This window comes from Pogoniulus pusillus, chromosome 36, assembly GCF_015220805.1.
Source record: "Pogoniulus pusillus isolate bPogPus1 chromosome 36, bPogPus1.pri, whole genome shotgun sequence".
NCBI lineage: Eukaryota > Metazoa > Chordata > Aves > Piciformes > Lybiidae > Pogoniulus > Pogoniulus pusillus.
The window spans coordinates 8,844,310-8,865,002 of record NC_087299.1 but is presented as its reverse complement, the minus strand read 5'-3'; the positions used below and the strand labels follow the sequence as shown (position 1 = coordinate 8,865,002).

General features: G+C 51.3%; 1 protein-coding gene across 1 annotated transcript; it reads right to left on the bottom strand.

The window, feature by feature from the left end:
* Positions 1-362: 362 nt before the first annotated feature.
* H6PD (hexose-6-phosphate dehydrogenase/glucose 1-dehydrogenase) lies at positions 363-12,464 on the bottom strand. Its single transcript, XM_064171941.1, has 5 exons — positions 12,370-12,464; positions 10,596-11,252; positions 8,864-8,981; positions 6,430-6,699; positions 363-5,451 (listed from the first exon to the last, which is right to left on the bottom strand). Exons 2-5 carry the CDS (start codon positions 11,220-11,222, stop codon positions 4,094-4,096), a joined length of 2,373 nt encoding a protein of 790 aa, XP_064028011.1. The 5' UTR covers positions 11,223-11,252; positions 12,370-12,464; the 3' UTR covers positions 363-4,093.
* Positions 12,465-20,693: the final 8,229 nt, after the last annotated feature.

The following is a 20,693-nucleotide window of genomic DNA, read 5'->3' as shown; positions in this document are numbered from 1 at the left end:
ATGACACACAAAAGAAGAGGCTCACATTTAAGACTGCTGCTTCCACAAGACAGAAAATTCATCACTGTCCTCTTTCTACAACTGGGCCTTTATGACTTCACTAAGACAACAGCAAAAAGCCAGAACCAATCCTTGCAAAAATAAAAGCCTAAATAAACACTTATACCCAGAATGGTCACCAATCTTTGCAAGAATAAAGGACTAAATAGCTACACCCAGAATGGTCACCAATCTTTGCAAGAAGAAAGGTCTAAGTAGTTACACCCAGAATGGTCACCAATCTTTGCAAGAAATTAAAAGGCTAAACCCCCAATAGTTAAACCCAGAACGGTCACCAATCTTTGGAAGGAATTAAAAGCTACTTTTGTTAAAAACACTTTTATTTTTAGATAAATAGACTTCTTTATTCGTTAGACAACGTGAAAGGAATCCCAGAACTTGACTCATGGTAAAAATAAGATTTGACTGTTTGATTTGTAGCAGTTGAAGTGACAAATGAACGACTTCCAGTGTTAATTGTCCTGTCAAATGTACAGAGGATCACACCACCCGATTGCAGGAATGCATTTGCCATTTATAAAGGTAAGGAAATTGGTATCCATAAGTAGAAATAGACTGCAAGAAGTTATTCCATGGAGTTGCCTTTGCAAAGAAAGGTTAATACAAGTTCTCAAGAAGGTGCATATGTCCTATTAATAGCTTTCATCAAATAAAAATAGCATCGCTTCCTTGGCCTGGAGCCCAGTGGATTTCTACCATTCCTCCTCATCAGATTTGTTGCTCTCTTAACCCTTTTTTCCCCCCCATCTGCAGTCTCCCTTTCTCTCATTTGCCACTCACAAAATTGGTATCTATTTTAAAGTGTTTGGTTTTCATTTGGCTCGGGTTCAGTATCAAAGAGTTGAATAGGAATTGTCTGTGTAGAGAAGAAAACAATAGTTCTAAAAAAAACACCCAGAGAACCCAGACAGCTCTGTTAGATGAGGAGGAAGTGTGTAAGCTTTCACTGGATTTTAATCTAAACATCTAGGATGAATCTGGGGCTGACCCATCGGAGAGCTTGCAAGTTAACTCTGCTTTCAGCTGGAAACAACAGTAGTTCTCTGGGGAAAAAAAAAAGACCAACCAACCACCAAACATAAGCCTATTTAAAAGTACAAATAAACTTCTCCAGACCCAGTATTTATTTCAAAAGGCCCCAGGCAAATATTAGCAAGGAAGTGCAGAAACAAGAAAACACCAATGCCACAATCACCTGTACAGCAGTAGTGCACTCAGCCCTTCATAACACCACATTTATTCTCACACTGGTCACTTTTTCACTCGTGTTCCCTCACACCAAATACAAAAAGACTGGAATGAAGTTTTCATGGCTATTTGGGTTTTAAAAATGAAGTGTGAATTTATGGACATACCAGACCCCAACCATCGCCCCCTGCACAGCTGCTCGAGTCACTCTGCTATGCTCTGGAGCCAGTGTTTGCCAGCACTCATCTATGAAGAGAGCAATTCCAGTTAACTCCCAGGCATATGCTCTTATTCCAGACTCCACTGTCAGCACAGCCACTTGACAAGTGAGTCCTGCCGCAAGGAACCTGCAGTGCTCACCTTCATCCCACTTTTCTATGCCACCCTTCTTGCCCTGTGATTTATTTTCAGCCTTTGGTGTTTGTGCTGGTAGCTAAACCTGCCTGTAACCACAAAACTTAGTCCTGACCACCCAGGGATAATGGATAAGCAGCCACGCTGGCTGTCAAACCAGACCCCTGAGGGCAACTGTGCCTGTTCTGCAGCTGAGCAAGCTGCACCACCACAACTCCCTCCTTTCCCATGCAAACGCAAAGTGATGTGCAGCAGTGCAACTCAGCTCAGCTTAAACACAGAACATAAAATGCAGCTCTTCTGGACCATCTGTGAGGTGGGGGAGGCTGCCAGAAATCGCAGCCTGTCCCTGAGAATCTGTCCTCTTCCTGCTGCACAGAGCTCCTGCCAGGTTATGTTCTCCCTGGCTCCGTTTGCCTAGGGACTGCTGACAAGTAACCTGCTCCCTAGAGCTTGCTCAGTGCACTTTCAGCTGTGAAGTGAGCAGAAGACAGTTCTGATTTCTGCATTAACTGGAAGCATTATGCTGAAAGGCAACAACCTGGGAGCACAGGCTGCAGGGACCTGTCCTATCATACTGGAGCACCCAGACTTCCATCTTCATCACTAGGATTCAGCAGATCCTTGCACGGGGAAGGAGCTGAGGCCAATTCCTATTGGCCAGCTTCCTAAAGCAAAGGCTCCTTCTTTCCCTGTATTGCAGACTCAGGCCACCAGACTCCCAGGTCCAAGTCCCAAGGATCCCACTTTTCCCTTCTGATGCTCTAGAGCTGTGGAGGGTAGCCAAACTCTGCTGAAAGAACAGCACACAACTGAGTGCTGCTCCTCACAGCCAGGGCACCAGCTCCTGCCAGCATCGGGGTACCTCTGTCACCTCTGAGCCACCAGCTCCACCTGGTCATCCCCACACAGCAACTTCTCCACAGAAACACAGCCAGCACTCACAGAAAGAGATAAACCCCCTTGAAAGAGGCCTCTGCTCCTAGGCAGAACCCTCCCCGCTGGCAGCCATGTGGATCCATGTTCCAGCTTCCTGCAGGGAGTTTGTCCCGTTCTAGTGCAGCCCTAAACGACTGCGTTTGTAGCCTCCAGATGGACCATCAGACCTGATCCTCCCATTCTGTACTGTCTTGATCTCCTTTCCAAAGCTGCACTCTGGTTTGCTGTGCTAAATTACCCACCAGAGAAGACCACAGAGCATTTGGGGCTATCATGACAGCAGAGAGCCCCCCACTGCAGCACTCTGGCAAGGCGAGGATTAGGAAGGGGAGCAGGGTCTCTAGGTAGGACTTGCTGTCTCCAGCCCTCCCTGTGAGCAATGCCCCTATACAATTCTATACTCACTTAATGCTGTCCTGTCAACAGAGCTGTGATTTGCTAGTTCCATGTGACCCAGAGGTATGTACAGAGAAAACTTCCCCCCCTTGTAAGCCGATCAAACCCACCACCTGCCCCTGCAAACGCTGCAGCCACCTTGCTGTGTGCAGTAGTGACAGACACCTTAAAGGTTTACAAAGCTGCCTCCGGTAGGAATGTTATAGTGCCGCTGACTGACACTGCAAGCTCCGGCTCTGGGGACCCGGGAAAGTTCACATTCATTTGCCAGCAAAGCTCAGGCAGCTTCTCTAACACCAAGCTCCTCCCTCAGTACTTATTGCACCGCAGGCAGCCGGCAGCTCTGTGAGCTGCCGTTCTCCTCACCCTGCCCCGTAACTCTAACAGCCTAAAAAGCAAAGTGTCTTCCTTCTCCAGCCCCCACGGAACCAGCTCCCCACTTAATGAAAGCAGCAAATTACTGCTTATAAACTCGGCGTCTGCTGCTGGGCAGTCTGCAAAGACTCAGGACTGCAGTGAGCTCACAAATGGGTGCCAGCGTGTAGGGGCCACACGCCGCAGCAGCAGAGGGTGCCTGTGCGTGCAGGGCGGCAGAGCCACAGGCAGTGGTTCACTGGCACCAGGAGGAGCTGCACGAAGACTACAGACCCATGTGCACAGAACCATCGTTCTACCAGAACAACTCCGTCCCAGCCAGACTGAGCAGGGCAGGGAATGAAAATGTTATTATTAATGTCTTCTAGCCTGAGAATTTAACCAAAAAACCCAAACATAAAAATGTATTTGGCAGGTACTTAATTTAACAAGTCTCCCATCGTGCCTGCGAGGTAGTTAAATGCTAATGGGCACAAAGGCCTGACAGGGAAAACTGAGGCACTTCAAGGTGAGGTAATTTGTCCAAAGTCACAGTCAGAATCCCCAGCAGAGCCAGAAATGCTGCACTGGGCTCTTGGCTCCTGCTTAGCCCAGAACACTGAGCCAAGCTCCTTTCCGGGCTCAAATGTCAGAGGCACTGCAGGCCATGGATTTCCCAGAAGGTTAGAGCAGTTTGTCAGAGATGAAGCTGCTGCTGGCAACAGGAAAACATGGACGTGGTGTAGGAAAATCCAGGCTGTAAGAGACACGCAGACAAGGGAGGAGGGACACGGTGAAGGAATCACCCAAGCAGAGCTTCATAATCCACATACCACACCAGCTGCCCAGCGCTGGGGCTGACACCCGAGACAGGCCATTTCCGTGGCTGCTGGCCCACTCTGCTGACCAGGGTGGTGATGTCGTGCTTCCCCCGCCCCAGCACCAGCACGAACACCTGCCTGGCCTTGTTGATGAGGGCTAGGCTGAAGCTCATCCTTTGGTGAGGTTTGACAGGGCTCTCGGTCAGCACCACAGTCTGAGCCCCTCCCAGGCCACTTTCAGACTGGGGGAAGAGCGAGGCAGTGTGCCCGTCGGTGCCCATCCCCAGCAGCACCAGGTCAAAGCTGGCATTGGCCACCAGGGCCGCGATCTCCTTGGCATACAGCTCCGTGCCTCTGTCTTCTTCCACGCAGAGCCGCTGGTTGAGGTGCACGGGCATGGGGTGGACGTTGAAGTAGGGCACCCTGACGCTCTGCAGCAGGTGCTTGTGCAGGCTGAAGAAGTTGGACTCGGTGTCGGTGAGGGGGACGCAGCGTTCATCCACCAGCCAGACGTGGGTGTGCTTCCAGGGGAAGGCATAATGGTGTCTGGCCAGCCGCTGGAACAGCACCACGGGGCTCGAGCCACCCGAGAGGGCCAGGTGGAACTGCCCACGCTGCGCCACGCTCCTGCGTGCCACCTCCTCCATGTCAGAGGCCAGCCGGGAGATCAGGTCCTCGGCCCAGGCGGACACCAGGGGCCTTTGCCGGAAGGTGGACTGCACTGTTCTGTAATCACTTGGCACCTGCCTGCCGGGGTGCAGCAGCTCCTCTGGCTCGGCCACGGCGAACGCCACTTCCCCACCCACCATTTCGAAGTCTAAGAGGTGCTGGTTCTCCACACCCCCAGGGTAGAGGCGCGGGGGCTGGTGAGAAATGCTGTCCAGCAGCGGCGTCCAGAAGCCCCAGGAGGCCAGCAGGTTCTCGGTGGTAATGAAGAAGTCCTTCCTGCCATGGTAGATGCTGGAGATGAGGACTGAATATGCCTCTCTCTCCTTGACGGGGCTGTACACGTAGTAATCAGACAAGGCCTGCCCGAAGAGGCGCAGGTCAGAGCGAGCTGCCGCTTCTCTCCAGCTGCCCTGCGGCATGACAGGCCTGAAGAGGTTCCTGCTGACGAGCACGGCAGGGGTGTTGAGCTCCCCGTGCCCGATGTAGAAGATGATCTGCTTGGCCTTACACTGGCTGTGCCCTGCGTCCCTCAGCGCCTCGCTCTGGGCGCAGTAGGCCCTGTTCTTGAAGAGAACGCGGACATAACCTACTCGTTCGTCCAGAGCCTTCCCCGAAGCCAGCAGGAAGGGGACCCCTTCCCAGCGCAGGCTGTCGCTGTGGATCAGCACACCTGAAACGACAGTGAGCAGTGGCAGTGACCTCAGCTGAGAGGCAAGTTACCAGTGTCCAAAGGTGGGTGCCAAGAGGCTGCAGCCAGGCTCTGCTGGGTGATGCCCAGCACCAGCACAAGGGGCAGTGGGTGGGCGTTGAGGCACAGAAGTTCCATGGAAACAGGAGAAGGTTTTTTCCCTGTGTGCGACAGAACACTGCAACAGGCTGCCCAGGGGGCTGTGGAGCCTCCCTCTCTAGAGGTATTCCAGACCTCTCTGGATGCATTCCTGTGTGCTCTGCTATAGGTGATCCTGCTCTGCAGAGATGGACTGGATGAGCTTTCGAGGTCCCTTCCAGCTCCTAACCTTCTGTGATTCTGTGAAACCTGGACAGCAAATGGACCCAAAGGCATCTCTGTCACCCACCCAGCACTCCCCATCCTTGGCTCCCAGAAATCTTGGCATACACTGTGTCTCTTGCTCCATAGTAGGTCCTTTTGTGGCACCACTGGACTAACTGCTCTCCAGCCACTCTGCTGTCCTTCCTCCAAGGTATCCTAGTTGATTACTCATCTTGCAGAAAAGCAGTTTCTGAGCCTGAATATCATGCTAAGTGTGCAGAAGGCACGGAGATGGCCTTGTGGCCTACCAACCACAAAGAACTGCCAATGCTTTATCCCTTGGATGCAGGCAGCAACTTCAATTCATGAAAAAGCAAAGGAGCTTGCAGATCACTTCTGAAAAACAGGCAGAGATCTTATTGAGAATAATGGGACTTTGCTCTTAGGGAACGCTTCCCACTCACTGGAGCATCACTTTAACTCACATGACAACAAGACTGTCTTGCTGCAGCTCCCTGCTACCATGCTGGTGACGCCTGGAGACATCCCCATGTCAGCAGTGAGGTCTAAAGTTATGAAGCTGCTATCAACCAGTAAGGACTCATCTCCTGCTGTCCTCAGCTCTAGACTACTCCCCTCTCCAGGGCCCAAACTCACCTGCAAAGGTTGGTGTTCTGCTGGTGTAGCCTTGTGGCTTCTGCAACTCCTCCTGCACTTGGCTGGCATATGCCTGATACTGCCCCAGCACAGCGCTGCTTTTCTCCAGGCGCCGCAAGGACTGGAAGGCCTGCAGCTTGCACTGCAAAACCTCTTCAGCCCTGCTCACGTTGGCTGGGAGCTCCATGGTCAGGAACATCAGGGCCTCTGTCAGGTGGTTCTGCAGCACATCCCGGATGACTCCGTACTGCTCGTAGAAGCTGGTGCGGCCTGAGGACAGACAGAAGGTGAGACGGTGCTACAGTGGCTGCTTCCCTGCAGCCTTGCCCTTGGCATGCACAGCCTGTGTGCCACAGAGAACAAAGAGCACAAGCCCTAGCTGGTTGGCACCAAGCTCCCGTTCTCCCTGCCCAATGATGAACTTAAAGCTGTGAGAAGTTGTGGATGCCCCATCACGGGATGCACTCAAGGTATGGTTGGATAGGGCTCTGAGCAAGCTGACCCTGTGTGCCAGCCCATGGCAGAGGCATGCCACGATATTCAAAGGTCCCTTTCAACCCAAGCCTTTCTAAGATTTTGCGATCCTAAGCCTTTCCTCTCCCTCCAGAGTGGCTTCCAAAATGTCTCTGCTACTCAAATACAGCTAAAAGGTTCCCAGGGAACTATTTGTCCTCCACAGAGCCAGACATAATCCTCCTTGTGGGTACTTACCGAGTTAAACCCATCAGGAGTAATGCTCTTGCCTGATACTAACCAGCTGCAGAGAGCAGAAGGCAGTTTTGCTTTCTTGGATTGCTTGTGCTTTCAGAAGCTGTGGCCAGAGACTGGCAATAGGCAGCTCAGACCTTCCACATACAGCACAATGTAGCCCTCCTGCATAGCCCTCAGCTTAACAGTCTGGTCCCACAGGTCACAGCATCTTGCCTCAGACTCCACACGACAGGCAGCTCTACACGAAACCTTGACAGAGTAGCTGGAAAGCAGGGTCAGAGCAGGGACCTCAGTAGCTCTATAGCTACACACTAGATCAACAGAAGAGCTGAAGCTGGGCCCTGGCAATCAGCACTGCTTTTCACTGCCTCTTTTCCATGTCTTCAGAAGGCTCTGGTTAGGCCATGCCCTTGAGAGACACTGTTCATGTACAAAGCTCTCGTTCCCTTTCCCTGCCTGACTCCTCATGCAGGTAGGAACAGGAGCAGAAGGACAATGCACTCAAAGTGACTCAAACAGATGCCTTTTTATAGCCCAGCAGCAGCAGGCTGCACACTGCAGACCACATCACGGCCATAGGCTTCCCATATTGATTGATATATTTATCTCCCTTGCTCTAATCCAAAGGCACATTCGTTAATGTAATCAATGATGCAGACTTGCTGGGAGCCAGGCTGCCAGCTGAAGGCACAGGGGAGAAAAAGACATCAAATGAAAAATTACCAAGTGCTTCAGGGCAGGAAGGGTAAAGGCTGTGGCTGGGGCTGTGCACAGACAACACTCTGCTCCCTAAATCTCTCTGCAGCACATCCCTCTCTCACAAACAGCCCCACCTGAGGGCTGTCAAACCAAAGATTACTCCAAGTTTGGTAAAACTGCACTAATTGGGTTTGTGGTGGCTGAGGTGGGAAGGGAGGGAGGAGGAAGACAGCAGAGGAGGTAGAGGGAGTGGAGCAGCAGTCCTGATGTTGCAGAACGGCGGGCGCCTGACATCCCAAAGTGCTGCGGGTGGCAGCCCAGCCAGCTTTATGCTGAGCACTGCAGAGTGGATGCTGCAGCACTGCAGGGAGGGATTGCAGCCGTGTCCTTCAGCAGGAGACCCATGCTGGCAGCACTGGGCTTGGATTTTCCTTCTGCAATGCTTTCTTACTACAGAGAGGTAGGGAGAGAAACAGGCAGACATAAACCTAGGTCTCGGTAGTGACAGAGATGCTGATACAAGTAACATCCAGGCAAAAGATGCAGGAGCATCCTCCAAAGAGTAGCACAAATGTGTGCTCAGTGTGAGCCTGGCAGCTATCATGACAGCAACACAAAAGGGCTGTTCTTGGAACAACCAGGTTATTGCAGCACTGAAATCAAGTGGCCTTGAGAGTGCCTCAGTTCCAAATCCAGTGCCTTTTAGCAAGGCTTGGGATAAAGAGTGAGCTGCAATGCCCCCAGAGCTCTGCAGCAATAAAACGTGGGAGAGTCTGTCCCTGCTCTAAGCTGCACTGCAATGGGAATCTTTCCTTGGAAGCAGCAATGCTACCTGGAATTGAGTCAGTCCCCAGCATGTGAAGTGTAGGACCATCGCTCTCTTTCGCCAGGGAGCAACACATCATTCATCTGCTCCCTTTAGTTTCTCAACCGGCACTACCTTAAGGGCCACTTTCACCTGAGTCATGAGCCTGCCAGCTGTCCTCACTCGCGCCCCCGAGCCCTGCCCGCCTGCCTCACCAACCTTTAGCATCCACAGTCTCTTTCAGGACGATCTCCACTCTCTCCACGTGACGTCGGTTCCAAATGGGATCCAGAAACTGCCGGTTCTGATCTCGAAAAGGCAGGATATGGGCTACAGCCTGTGAGAGGGAAGAAAATCAAAGACCTAACACAGAGCCACCAGATTTCCACAGCTGTGGCCAGCTCTGGAACGCCAGCAGGCATGCCACATGGGTCAGAAAAGACTAGCAAGAGAGCCCACGGTGATGCCCAATGCTTTGTAGTCACCAGAGACCCCAGGCATTAAAGGTCTTGCTGAGGCACTGTGAGGTTTCAGGTGAAGAAGGCTGAACTACTAACTGCAAGGCACTCAGTTTAAATCCATCAAAGGACAAAGGGCTGAGTCAGACCATCCTGGGACTAATGTACTGTTCCAAAGTGCTGAAATACATCAGATCTGATGCTTGCTCCACTAAGCCATCTGCTCTTTTGAGGAGAGGAGGGAAAAAGAAAAGAACTCCCCCTCTGATTAGAGCTGCACTCCTTGCAGCTGGACATGCAACCTTCTGAGTAAAAGCTGCCCAGAGTGCCATGGTTGGCACAGGCCACTTTCAAAATGTGGCACTGCATTCCTCCCAACCAAGGATGCCATGTCCTTGAACACATCCTCTCTGGGACAATGCAGCTCCACATCCTGAGCTGTGCATGCAGCAGCCAGTTCTCCATGCCCTGAGTGGAGCAGAGGTCAGGAAGAAACCTTGTCCCAGGCATCCCACAAAATTAATATCCATCAGGTCTGTATCATATGAAATTAAAAAGTGCTTCTAGAAGCCAGGGCTAAGCAGAGAGGCCTGTGTGCAATGAGGGGGGAGAGCTGCGAGAGGAACAGGCGGCACTTAGTCAGCGAAATCAAAGCCCTGACCTTGGTGAGACCAGATGAGTTCTGCATCCCTCCAGACACAGCTCATCCCCACACCTGCCTTCCCTCTGGAGAGAATCAGAGTGGTTTGGGTTGGAAGTGGCCTCAAAGACCATCCAGTTCCAACTCCCCACCATAGACAGGGACACCTCCCACCAGAACAGGTCACTCAAGGCCTCATCCAACCTGGCCTTGAACACCTCCAGGGAGGGGGCATCCACAACCTCCCTGAGTAACCTATTCAGTGTTTCACCACCCTCACTGTAAAGAACTTCTTCCTAACATCCAGTTTAAATCTCTCCTCTTCCAGCTCAAACCCATTACTGCTCATCCTGTAATCACAGGACCTTGTCAATGGTCTCCCACCAGCCTTCCTGTAGGTCCCCTTCAGATACTGGAAGGCCACTCTGAGGTCTCCTCCAAGCCTTTTCTTCTCCAGGCTGCAGAGCCCCAACTCTCAGCCTGTCCTCATAGCAGAGCTGCTGCAGCCCTCTGAGCACCTTTGTGGCCTCCTCTGGACTGGCTCCAACAGTCCCATGTCCTGCTTGTGTTGAGGGCTCCAGGACTGAGAGGAGACCCTCATCACTCTAAGAGGAGAAAGCCCTGCTTCAGTCTGCACATTTCCTCTACCCTGTAAGAGGATGAACAGCAGCACAGAACAGGACAAGAAGATCAGTATAGCACTCCATGAACAAATGCAGGCTTGGGAGCACACTCACAGGCTCCACCTGAATCTGAGAAAGGAGCAACACCCTCGTTAGATGCAGAGCTGACACCCGACACTCTCTCAGCCTCTAAGTCCCTCACCTTGGGCTGCACACTGCCAGCTGCTCACCTGTTTGCCCAGGTAGTGGTCCACCCGGTACATCTCCTCTTCCCTGAAGAAGCTCTTCAGCTCTGCAGCCAGCTGCTGGGCTGACTGCAGGTCGTGGCCAAAAGGTTTCTCCAGCACCACCCGCAGCCAGGCTCCTGCAGGGGGTCTGCAGCTGCTGTTGATGTGCCGGGCGATCTCTGTGTAGGCAAAGGGAGGCACCGAGAAGTAAAAGATCCTGCCAGCCTCCTGCAGCCCCTCCTGGCCAAGCAGCCTCTCGATCTCTCTGCTCAGTGCCGTGTAGTTTTCAGCAGTCTTCAGCTGGTGGTACTGGCTCAGCTTCAGGAATTGGTCCTTGAGCACAGCACACCTGTTGGGAGATTCATCTGGGGGACAAGCCAGCTTCTTCAGCACGTCAAACATCAGCCTCTGCCCCGGCTCCAGCGCTGTCAGTGCAGCCCCGTGGAAAGTGAAACTGTGGCCACTGCTCACTTGGTCCATGTAGAGTTGGAACAGTCCCTGCCACAAGTACTTCTTGGCCAAATCACCCGTGGCTCCCAGTAACACCACTGAGATGTGGCCCTGGGACAGTTGGGCTGGTGATGGCAAGGCTCCCATGAACAACACTGTACACAGGACTCTTCCCAGCATCTTGGGAGAGAGGAGGCAGACCCAGGAACACTAATGACAGAAATGAAAAAGGAAATGGGGCAGGGTGTGTTACAACACTGCACAAGGTACCTGCTTCCCATGGCTGAAGGGCCAGGGGGGCTGAAACCAGGTGATCCTTTGGGGTCCCTGCCAACCCCTAACATTCTGGGATTCTGTGAGATTCAGCATTTCCACCCAACAGGCTCTCCTTCTCTCCACAGTCTGAATCATGCCAGTAACTGTGGCTCTTGAAAAGACTGCAGCCTCTTTAGGCAAAGCAGGAAGGCCTTTGGGTAGCATAAGCACTGTTCTCTTGCAGCTGAGTTAATGAGAGGGTGTCAATGCCTTTAGTCTGGGAAACTCAAACCCATTTGAACACAAATTCCAGAGCTGGCTACAAACACACACATGTGCTTGCAAATTAAGCCCTGCTTTCAACTACCTCCTCTGTGGGACTTTGCTCAAATGGTATTATGCTGCCTTGGCACTGCTTCGTGTCAATATTGTCAGAGCAGCTCAGAAACAAGCCTGTGCAGCAGACCCAGCCATTATGTGACAGCAAGAGGAAAAAGTACATAGCTGTTTTATAGTGGTGCACTTGCAGCCTCGCCAGGCTTTGCACTGGTATCATTACACTGCTCTCAAATGGCACTTTTCTGAGCCTGCAACTGAGAAATGCATCTTGGCTATGCAAATGAAGACAATCATCTTAGCCTTCGGTGGGTACAGGTGAGGCAGAGAAGCGTCGCATTCACAGTCAGCTAGAAAACATCTGACTGGCTCCATGCCTTCAGTTTCCGTCCCTAGGACTGCTCCATGCCTTCAGTTTCCGTCCCTACACCAAGAGCTGTCAGCCTTTACCCACACAGACTTACTCAGGATTGGTTTTCCTAGCTCAGGGCAAAAGGCCTGGTCCTTGCTCCCCTTGAATGGCAAAACGATGAAACAAAGATGTTGTCGTAGCTCTCAAGCTGTTCCCCTCAAGTAAAGCGCCCAGAAAAGTCGCTGTTCCATCACTAAATCAACACAGGATCTCAGTCAGCTAAAGGATAACTTAATTAAAAAAGGAACCTGTGAATATTTCTCCCTATCTGCAGCCTGAACTGCTCTTTATTAATCCTGTATTTCTCTGCCCAGCCAGACTCACCTGACTGCAGTGGCAAAAGCAGCTGGAAACTTCTCTTCTTCACAGCCCCTCCAGAGCACAGAGGGCTCTTCTCCTGTGCCTGTGTGGCCAGCAGATGTTCTGATCAATGGTCAGGTGAGCAAGACAAGGCAGGTTGCTCCCCTTCTGGTAAATGAGAGGAAAGACCCAATTACAGCAGAGGAAAAGTTAAGCAGCCTGTGCCAGCAGCTTCCCAGCACACCCCAGGTTGGCTGGGCTAAACCTTTTGGTTTATGAGCAGGCACAACACAGGCATATGTGGCAACTCCTGCTCCCAGAGCGTGTTCCTGAGCAACTCCCCTGCCTTGCATGTGAGCTCAGGTCACTGCTGGAGGTCTCCAACTGAAACCTTAGTGAGTCTCTCCAGGTGCAACCCTCCTTCCCACTCCAACCCTAAGAAGCAAGGGTTTCACACAAAGAAGGGAGAAGGGGCAGTTTTAGTGAGCCCTCCTTGGCCAGCACTCCATGTACCCACTGAAGGAATCTAGCAAACAGCATTGGTAACTGTAGAGAGGCAGAAGTGCAGCTCCTAGGATTCTGCCTGCTGTCTAAATAATCATCACTTTAAGCAGAGGTTTGCTTTTCCTTCCCCCACCCCGGGGTTATAAAGCAGATGGCAAAGGTTCTCAGTGCTACAAAGTAATATTTACACTTGCTTGAGCAACCTTTGTTCCAGGAACCTGAAGTCTGACATGCTGCCCGCTGCACCTCAGCAGGCTGCAGGTGCTGTGATGCTGCACAGAGACCACAGCTGAAGAGCAGGTACCTGCTGTGGCAGGTAAGGCTTTGGGTGGCTCATTCGTCTCCACCTACCCAAGGAAATGAGTGAATTAGCCACAGAGGTTCCTGGCAGATTCTGCTACCCAGTCACATGCATTTCCACGCCAACTGAAAACCAGTTTCACAACACTTCCAATTGCAAAATGTTGTGTGACACTGCCCAGAATAAGCAGAGCAAACCCAGGGATGTTTGCTTACAGCTCTTCTATCAGATAATCACCACCCTTCACATCGAAACCTAATGCTCTAGAAATCCCCCAGCTTGACAGAACAAAGTGTCTCAGTCAGGCTGCAGGAAAAGACTCCTGGGCCTGACCCACAGAAAGCACTGTAAGGGCTTAGCCCAGCAGTGAGCCTGGGCATTCCCTTGCACAGTCACTGCAGTTCCAGTCTGACAGGAGCTCGTTTCAGGTCTTGAATGGAAAAAAATAAACACATCTTTATTACTGTTGCATATCCACTGGAAAAATAATTAACAGCTGCATGAACAAAAGCAGGGTGGCCTGGGGCTCCTGCAAGGCTCTGCACATGAAGGGAAGAGTTACCAAGAGTCTTTGAGAACCAGCAGAAACACAGTGGTCCTCTGCACCAGCAAACATGAGAGCAGGAATGACCTCACCATCAGCCTGGAAAGCTCAGAGGCTTCATCCTACTAAAAGCAGGTTGGTCAAGGGCCTGTCTAACCTGACTCTAAGGTGCTCTTCCTTCTTTGATCCTTCTTTTGATCAAGTCCACGTAAGCTTAAAGTGCTGGATTTTATCACTTCAGCTTTAAAATAAATCAGTACCAACTTAGCAAAGAGTATTTTAAGTAACCTTGAACTGATTACTAATGAAACATAAATAAAGAATGCACATTACATAGAACTGTTTTGGTTGAGGAGAGACCACTAAGCTCATCAGGTCCAACTGTTGACCCAACACCACCATGCCCACTGAACTGTCCTGAAGAGCCAAATCTACACTTTTCAGAGAATCATAGAACTGTTGAGGCTGGAAGAGACCTTTGAGATCAGCAAGTCCAACTAATTGTCTTCAGCTTGCAACCCCACCCCTACTGCTGAGCCACTGCCACTAAACCATGGCCCTCAGCACCGCATCCAGCCATCATCTGAACACATCCAGGGGTGGGGATTCAACCACCTCCCACAGCAGCCTGCTCCAGTGCCTGACCACTCCTTCACAAAATAACTTTTTCCTAACATCTAACCTGAACCTCCCCTGGTGCAACTTGAGGCCATTTCCTTGCATTCCATCACTTGACACGAGGGAGAAGAGACCCAGACCCACACCATCTAACTGTGCTTTGCCTAATTAAATGGATGCAAATTTCTCATTCGAAGCCCTGAATCTTTCTCAGCTCACATAAAGGCAAGCTGAAAGATGCATGAACTATACTCAGCCTTTCTTGATGCCCGCCCAACGCAGCACTGATGCACGGCCACGCTCCCAGAGGAAGCAAGCTCTGGCCAGCACCGTGACAGTGGCTGAGTCTCTAAAGCCCTCGACAAGCAGGAGGGCAAGGTTAGAGTGAGAAGAATGACTACAGTGTGCAGGCACCATCTGAACCATAGGGGCACCAGCCCAGCAGTGGCTTGCAGCTTGCAGCTCTGCAGTGGGTGCACCTTGCTGCTCCAACCTGGAGCCACAGGGAATGCTAAGAGTCATTCTGGCTGGAAATGCCCTTTAAGATCATCAAGTCCAACCATCAACCCAGCATCAGCATGCCCACCAAAATGCGTCTGCAAGTGCCACATGTCTGCGTGAGTTTTCAACACCTCCAAGAAGGCATCTCTTCATTCTTGCTCGGGCTCCTCCACGGGCGAGCTCCAACACATTCCCTGAGCACTGAGGATGCAGAAAGACCTCGGCGAAGGTCCCTCGCCAGGGCCTGGGCTCCGGCAGCTGCGCCGGTGAGGGAAGCTGGCAGCACTGGGCGCTGGGAGCGGGACGCCGCACGGAGGAAGCGGGCTCGGGGCCCGGCTCTGCTGCGGCCGTGCCCCCTGCTCCCCAGCAACCTGCCCTGCCCTTCCTTCCTCCGTGCACCGCGGAAACTTCCACCCGCTTGCGCCGGGCTGCTCCGCGCCGCCGTGCGCTGCCCTGCCGGGCGCTGGGGCGGCAGGAGGACCAGGACCCCCCCGTCGCCCGCCCGCCCGCCCGCCCACCCACTCGGTCGTCGCAGCAGGGAGGCCGCTGCAGGGCAGTGCCATGCACCGCACGGGGAAGAGCAGCTGGCTCCGGGCTGCCCACCCGCGAAGAGCCGCCCCCATCCTCCGCCCCCCGCCCCGTCCTCTCGCCGGCCCCCACTCACCTCCCTCCCACCCCGGGCCCGCCACTGGGGCGGCGGCGGCGGCTGCGGGCGGGCCCGACACAGCACTCCGCCCGCCGCGGCGCTCCGCCCACCGCGCAGAGACTCTGCGGTTGGCGTCGGGCTCTCGCCAGGCACGGGCGGTCGGGAGGGACGAAAATCGCAGGGTTCTGGGGGCGCAGCGCTAGCAGCGTGTGGCAAACAGACACCCCAGTCCAGCCCAGCTGGGCAGCGGCGCTGTGGCTGCAGCCTGGGCACCGAGGCGGCACCCTTTGGAAGCCCAAGGCATGTCCACGTGGATGAGCACATGGTGCATCCTCTTGGAGCATTTGGGCTGGAGAGGTTTGTAAGGCACCATAAGACTCAGGCTTTGCTTTTACCTGACTGAATTTCGGTAACCAAGTATCCAGTACTGGCCTCAAGTTGCACCAGAGCAGGTTTAGGTTGGATATTACAAAAAACTTCTTCAGGGGTTCTCAAACACTGGAACAGGCTGCCCGAGGAGGTGGTTGAATCCCCATCCCAGAGATATAGTGGTGAGGGATGTGGTTTAGCATCAGGGTTAGGTCATGGTTGGACTCCATGATCTTAAAGGTCTTCTTCAAATGAAACGATGCTCTGATTGTAACCTAGAAGAGAACTGGAGTGCTTATTGCCCAGCCTGGTGCTCCAGCAATGCCATGATATATAAGCCAAGCTGGCATCATATTTGTGATACAGCTTTGAATTATATTTACAGTAGAATTTCTTCACCACTCTGTTCTGGATGTTCTTTATCACCATGTATGTCTGATCTCAAACAGACCCTTTATGGCCTTGCAAAGGTGTCAGAGTGACACCAAGTGTCACACCATGGTTTGTCTACATGACATGAGTCCAAACTAGGGATGCAGGAGACTGCAGTCTGTCCTGCCTCTCAGTACATATTGCTTTGGGATTCCAACCATGTCACTAATGCAGGCCTGGACTGATCAGAGTCTGAATGTCTCCAGCAGTGGAGGCAGCAGAGGGTAGATCAGAAGCATAACTCAAGTGATGAAATTTAACGAATTAAACTTGTTGAGGGAGTAAATAACTCATCCGAGAGAGCCAGCTGGACAAATAATCCAGCTCCAGAGATCTCCCCTTGCTACTCTGTGTGATAATACTACACAGTACATTTAGCAAGAAGCTTAGGGGAATCAGTGCTGTATCCCATAGCTGTGTGTTTAACCCATTAATGCTCTGATGACAAAGCTTGCTTAGCTCCCAGCAGCTAATCTGGGTTTTTCTGGGTTTAGCAGGCTGTGAGGAGAGGTAAATGGGAGTCTCCTCTCACAGTCTGTTTTCTGTTCTGGAAGATAAAGGGGAGGTGCCATTTATTTTGGCAGAAATCATTAAAGTGCAGCTCTCCCTGCTGCATGTTTCTGGTACGTTGAATGAGATGAAGAGCTGAGACCTTGGTCACTTGAGCCTGTTATTGTTATAGATAAAGCTGGAAGTTGGGAATAGCAGCAGTTGCTGAACGTGTTCTGTTGAGACACCACACTTTCAGCGAGTTCTTTGATGCCAGACTGAGGCTGGAATTGCAGGGAGGGGTTCAATCTGTGCAGTTATTTTTTGGAGGTCTCAGGGAAAAGAGGGGGAAAAAAAGAAAGAAAGAGAAAAAGAAATGGTGCAGCTATTTCTGAGCTGAAGGTCAGAAGCTAAAATAGGTTTTTTGATCACGTTAAAAATATCTCAGCTGTTTCATTAAGCTCTAACAGCTCATAATTTGGGGCAAGTAAGATTTTATCAGGGTAATGGTTTGGATCAGAATGTGCTTTTGTCAGAAGTGTGGTTCTGTCAGTGCCTCCTCAGCTGCATGCTCCTTTAAGGGAGCCAGGGTGAGAGCTGAGACATATGATGCCAATGAAAGAATAAAAGGCAGTTAGCAGGGGAAGGGGCATTAAGGAGCCGGATGTTCTGCGAGCCAGTAAGGGCTGCGTAGGCAAACAGATCTTCTGTAGGGGTGTGAGATGGTGCTTCAGAGGAGGAAGTGTTAAACTGAAGGGAATCGCTTAGCAGTTCACAGAACGTGAGGGGTTGGAAGGGACCTCCAGAGATCATCCAGTCCAAGCGCTCTGCCAGAGCAGGATCACCTAAAGCAGGTCACGCAGGAACACATCCAGGTGGGTTCTGAAGGTCTCCAGGGAAGAAGACACCACAACTTCTCTGGGCAGTTTGTTCTGGGAGTCAGTCACTCTCACAGTGAAAAAGTTCTTCCTTATGCTCCTGGAACCTGGAACCTCCTCTGCTCCAGCTTGCCCACATTGCCCCTTGTTCTGTCATTGGGCATCACTGAGTGAAGCCTGGCTCTGTCCTCCCCACACTGCCCTGCACGTCTTCATCACCACCCTCACCCCTTAGGCTCCTCTTACCCAGCTCCCTCAGCCCTTCCTCATCAGGGAGATGTTCCACTGCCTCCAGCATCCCTGTGGCTCTGTGCTGGACTCTTTCAAGCCGTTCCCTGAGATCCTTCTTGAACTGAGGAGCCCAGAACTGGACACAATATTCCAGATGTTCTCATCAGGGCAGAGTTGAGTTTCTAGTCTATGAGCCTTCGGTAAAGGTTGTGTTTTGGCACAGAACTGAAAACTTACTCTGTGGCAGGGAGTGGGAAAAATGATACAGAAACTGAGCTTAATGTTGTGAGAGTGTTTTGCCTTTTGGTGTTGTTTTCACAGCTTAGTCTCAAGGTGTTATGAGGTGAAACTGAACCAGAATGGGGTCTGTGCAGCTTTGAAGAGGTAAGGTGTGCTGTAATGTAGCAAGCTTTTGGTGAAGTCATCTAGAGGAAACTGCTCTGATACATGTCGTGTTTATTAGCCTCTGCAAAGGCATCTACTGCCAGTGGTCTGTAGGTGTGCCTGTAAATGACTAACTGCTGCAGATGCTTTGTTGTGCCTCAGTTCTTGTGTGTTGCTTCGCCAGCTTTGCTTGGTCATGCTGCTGCAGAGCCTGGTGGAGTTTGGTCAGCCTCTGTGCTCTGAAGTTCTAGGCTATCAAGTTCATATGGCTTTGAGTAAGGCTGTTAACTCCTGCTGTGAAGAACAGCTGTATAGCAGCTGGGGTTCTTAGCAGGAAATAAAATCACTGTCTTGGTGCTTCTGGAAAACCAGTCTAAAAAGCATAACAGCAGTTCTTAAACTGCTGTGGGAGACAGTAAGAAAGAGATGCTTTGTTATGGCTGTTGAGGCAAGTCAGTGATTTAGCCACAAAATGAGTTCTGGAGCTGCAGATGGGCTTGAAGCTGCTTCGAGGCTAAGGAAAGCTCCCTGGAAGCTTTGAACAGGCCTGCTAAAGTGAGATCTCCAATCCTCTCCAAGAAGTTCAGATTTAAATACTCCTCTTTGGTGTTAAACAATGCTGTCTCTGTGTCCAGGCAAACTGTGTTTAGAGCCTGGCAAGCTGATCTGCAGGGGAGCAATGCTGTAGTAGTGGCAGGTGATGTTCCCAAGACCTCACTGCTCTGGTGTTCTCTATGGACAGCTTGGCTCTTAAAGAGCTTAGCATCAAAGTAAATCTGAGAGACTCCAAGGTGAGAGAGTATTAGAGTAATACTGCTTCCTCAGAGCTTCTGTTTCTATTGTTTGTTGACTTTTCTTCTTAAACCGCAGCTTTGAAGTGGCAGGAATCATGTCACAGAATGATAGGGGTTGGAAGGGACCTCTGGATGTCACCTAGTCCACCCCCCTTGCTAACCCAGGTTTGCCAAGAGCACATTGCACAGGGTGACACCCAGGTGGGTTTGGAATCTCTCAAGAGAAGACGACTCCTCAGCCTCTCTGGACAACCTGGTCCATTGTTCCATCACCTTCAAAGTAAAGAAGTTTCTCCTTAAGGTCAGTGAGTGCCTCACGGGTGTGCAAATGGAGTGAGGCAGGAAAGTGTCTTAATGCAGCTGAGCTGCTGCAGAGCTTGATTGAATAGCATTGCTGGTTAATTCAATTACCTCTGCTGCAATCCCCTACCAGCCATGGGACTGAGAAAGGGCTTGGTGCTGCCCTGCTAAGTTCTGTCGCCACGAGTAGGTGAGTCCTTCAGCAGCACTGCTGCAGTAATAATGCAGTCTGCTGCCCCGCAGCAACCAGGGCACTGCTGCAACACAAATTCACCATGAAAGCAGTGGCAAGAGGACAGGAGTTGGAGTGAGGGGAAGGAGAGCTAATTCTCATCCAGTGCTCTACCTGAATCAAAACAGAGCTGACCAACCCAGTAAGCAGAAAGTGTTCTGCCTTTTGGTCTAACAAAGTGAGGCTCTCATCAGCCTGATCAGCAGATTAAAGTGCTGGCATCTTCTCCAGGAACTCGCACTAGGTGAAGCTGTCCTTGGTTCCCTCTTCAGTCTTGGGCTGAATTATGGTGGAGATGGAAGCCATAGGCTAAACATGCTTTTTCTTCATTGGGAAATGCTGTCTTCCTCTTGGGCAAGAGGGAAAAGCAGGCTAGGCAACTTTGCTTAGCTTCCAGTGGCCAAAGGCATTGCTTATGGCTCTCGAGGCCCTCTGAGTGCATTAACTAAAAGAATGATTTGTACCTATCCATATCTGAGGAAAAGATGAATTATGGAGAAACTACTGATGCATATTGCTGCAGAGACAAGTGAAGCCAGACTAAAGTCTGTCCACTCAAGGTAAGCAAAGGTAGTTCAAGACAAAGCGATTGCCTCCTGACTGCCCTTGGTGCTAAGAGTAATCATCTCTCCTTGCTCGTTCTCCAACAGGAACTGTTCTCAACGTGATCCAAAGTGATTCAGAGCTGCAGCAGTTTAATCTGTTAATTTACTTCAGAAGGAAGCACAGGGCAGGTAACTTGTGCTGCTGGCTGGCTCTGACAGCTTCTGGAGTGCTCAGGAGTTGGAACTGGGAAGCCTTTGAAGGTTTTGCTCTGCTGTGGCAGGGCTCTGTCTGCTGAACAACGCTGTCTTTGACCAGGCAGCCCCAAAGAGTTTGGGAAAGAAATTACTTTACTTGGCTTGTGGTGTAAAAGGTGGGCAGGGGACAGATGTGTAGGGAGCAGTGTAATCGGCTACCTGCCTGAAGATCCCCAGAATGACTTGACTGAAGTTCAGTAGCTCCTATAGCTTAGGTGTGGATTGGTGAAGACTGACACACTGAATGTATGGAATTAGTGATGGCTATTGTCGTGCTGCTGATCAGTTCACTGATAATTGCTATTGATATATTGCCCTAGATTTG

Excerpts from the sequence above, each read along its gene's own strand:
- H6PD (XM_064171941.1), bottom strand. The coding sequence starts at position 11,222 with ATGCTGGGAAGAGTCCTGTGTACAGTGTTGTTCATGGGAGCCTTGCCA. Across the intron at positions 8,982-10,595 it reads ACCACTACCTGGGCAAACAG|GCTGTAGCCCATATCCTGCC; the intron begins GTGAGCAGCTGG and ends TCCCTCTCACAG. Across the intron at positions 6,700-8,863 it reads AGAGACTGTGGATGCTAAAG|GCCGCACCAGCTTCTACGAG; the intron begins GTTGGTGAGGCA and ends GTCTGTCCTCAG.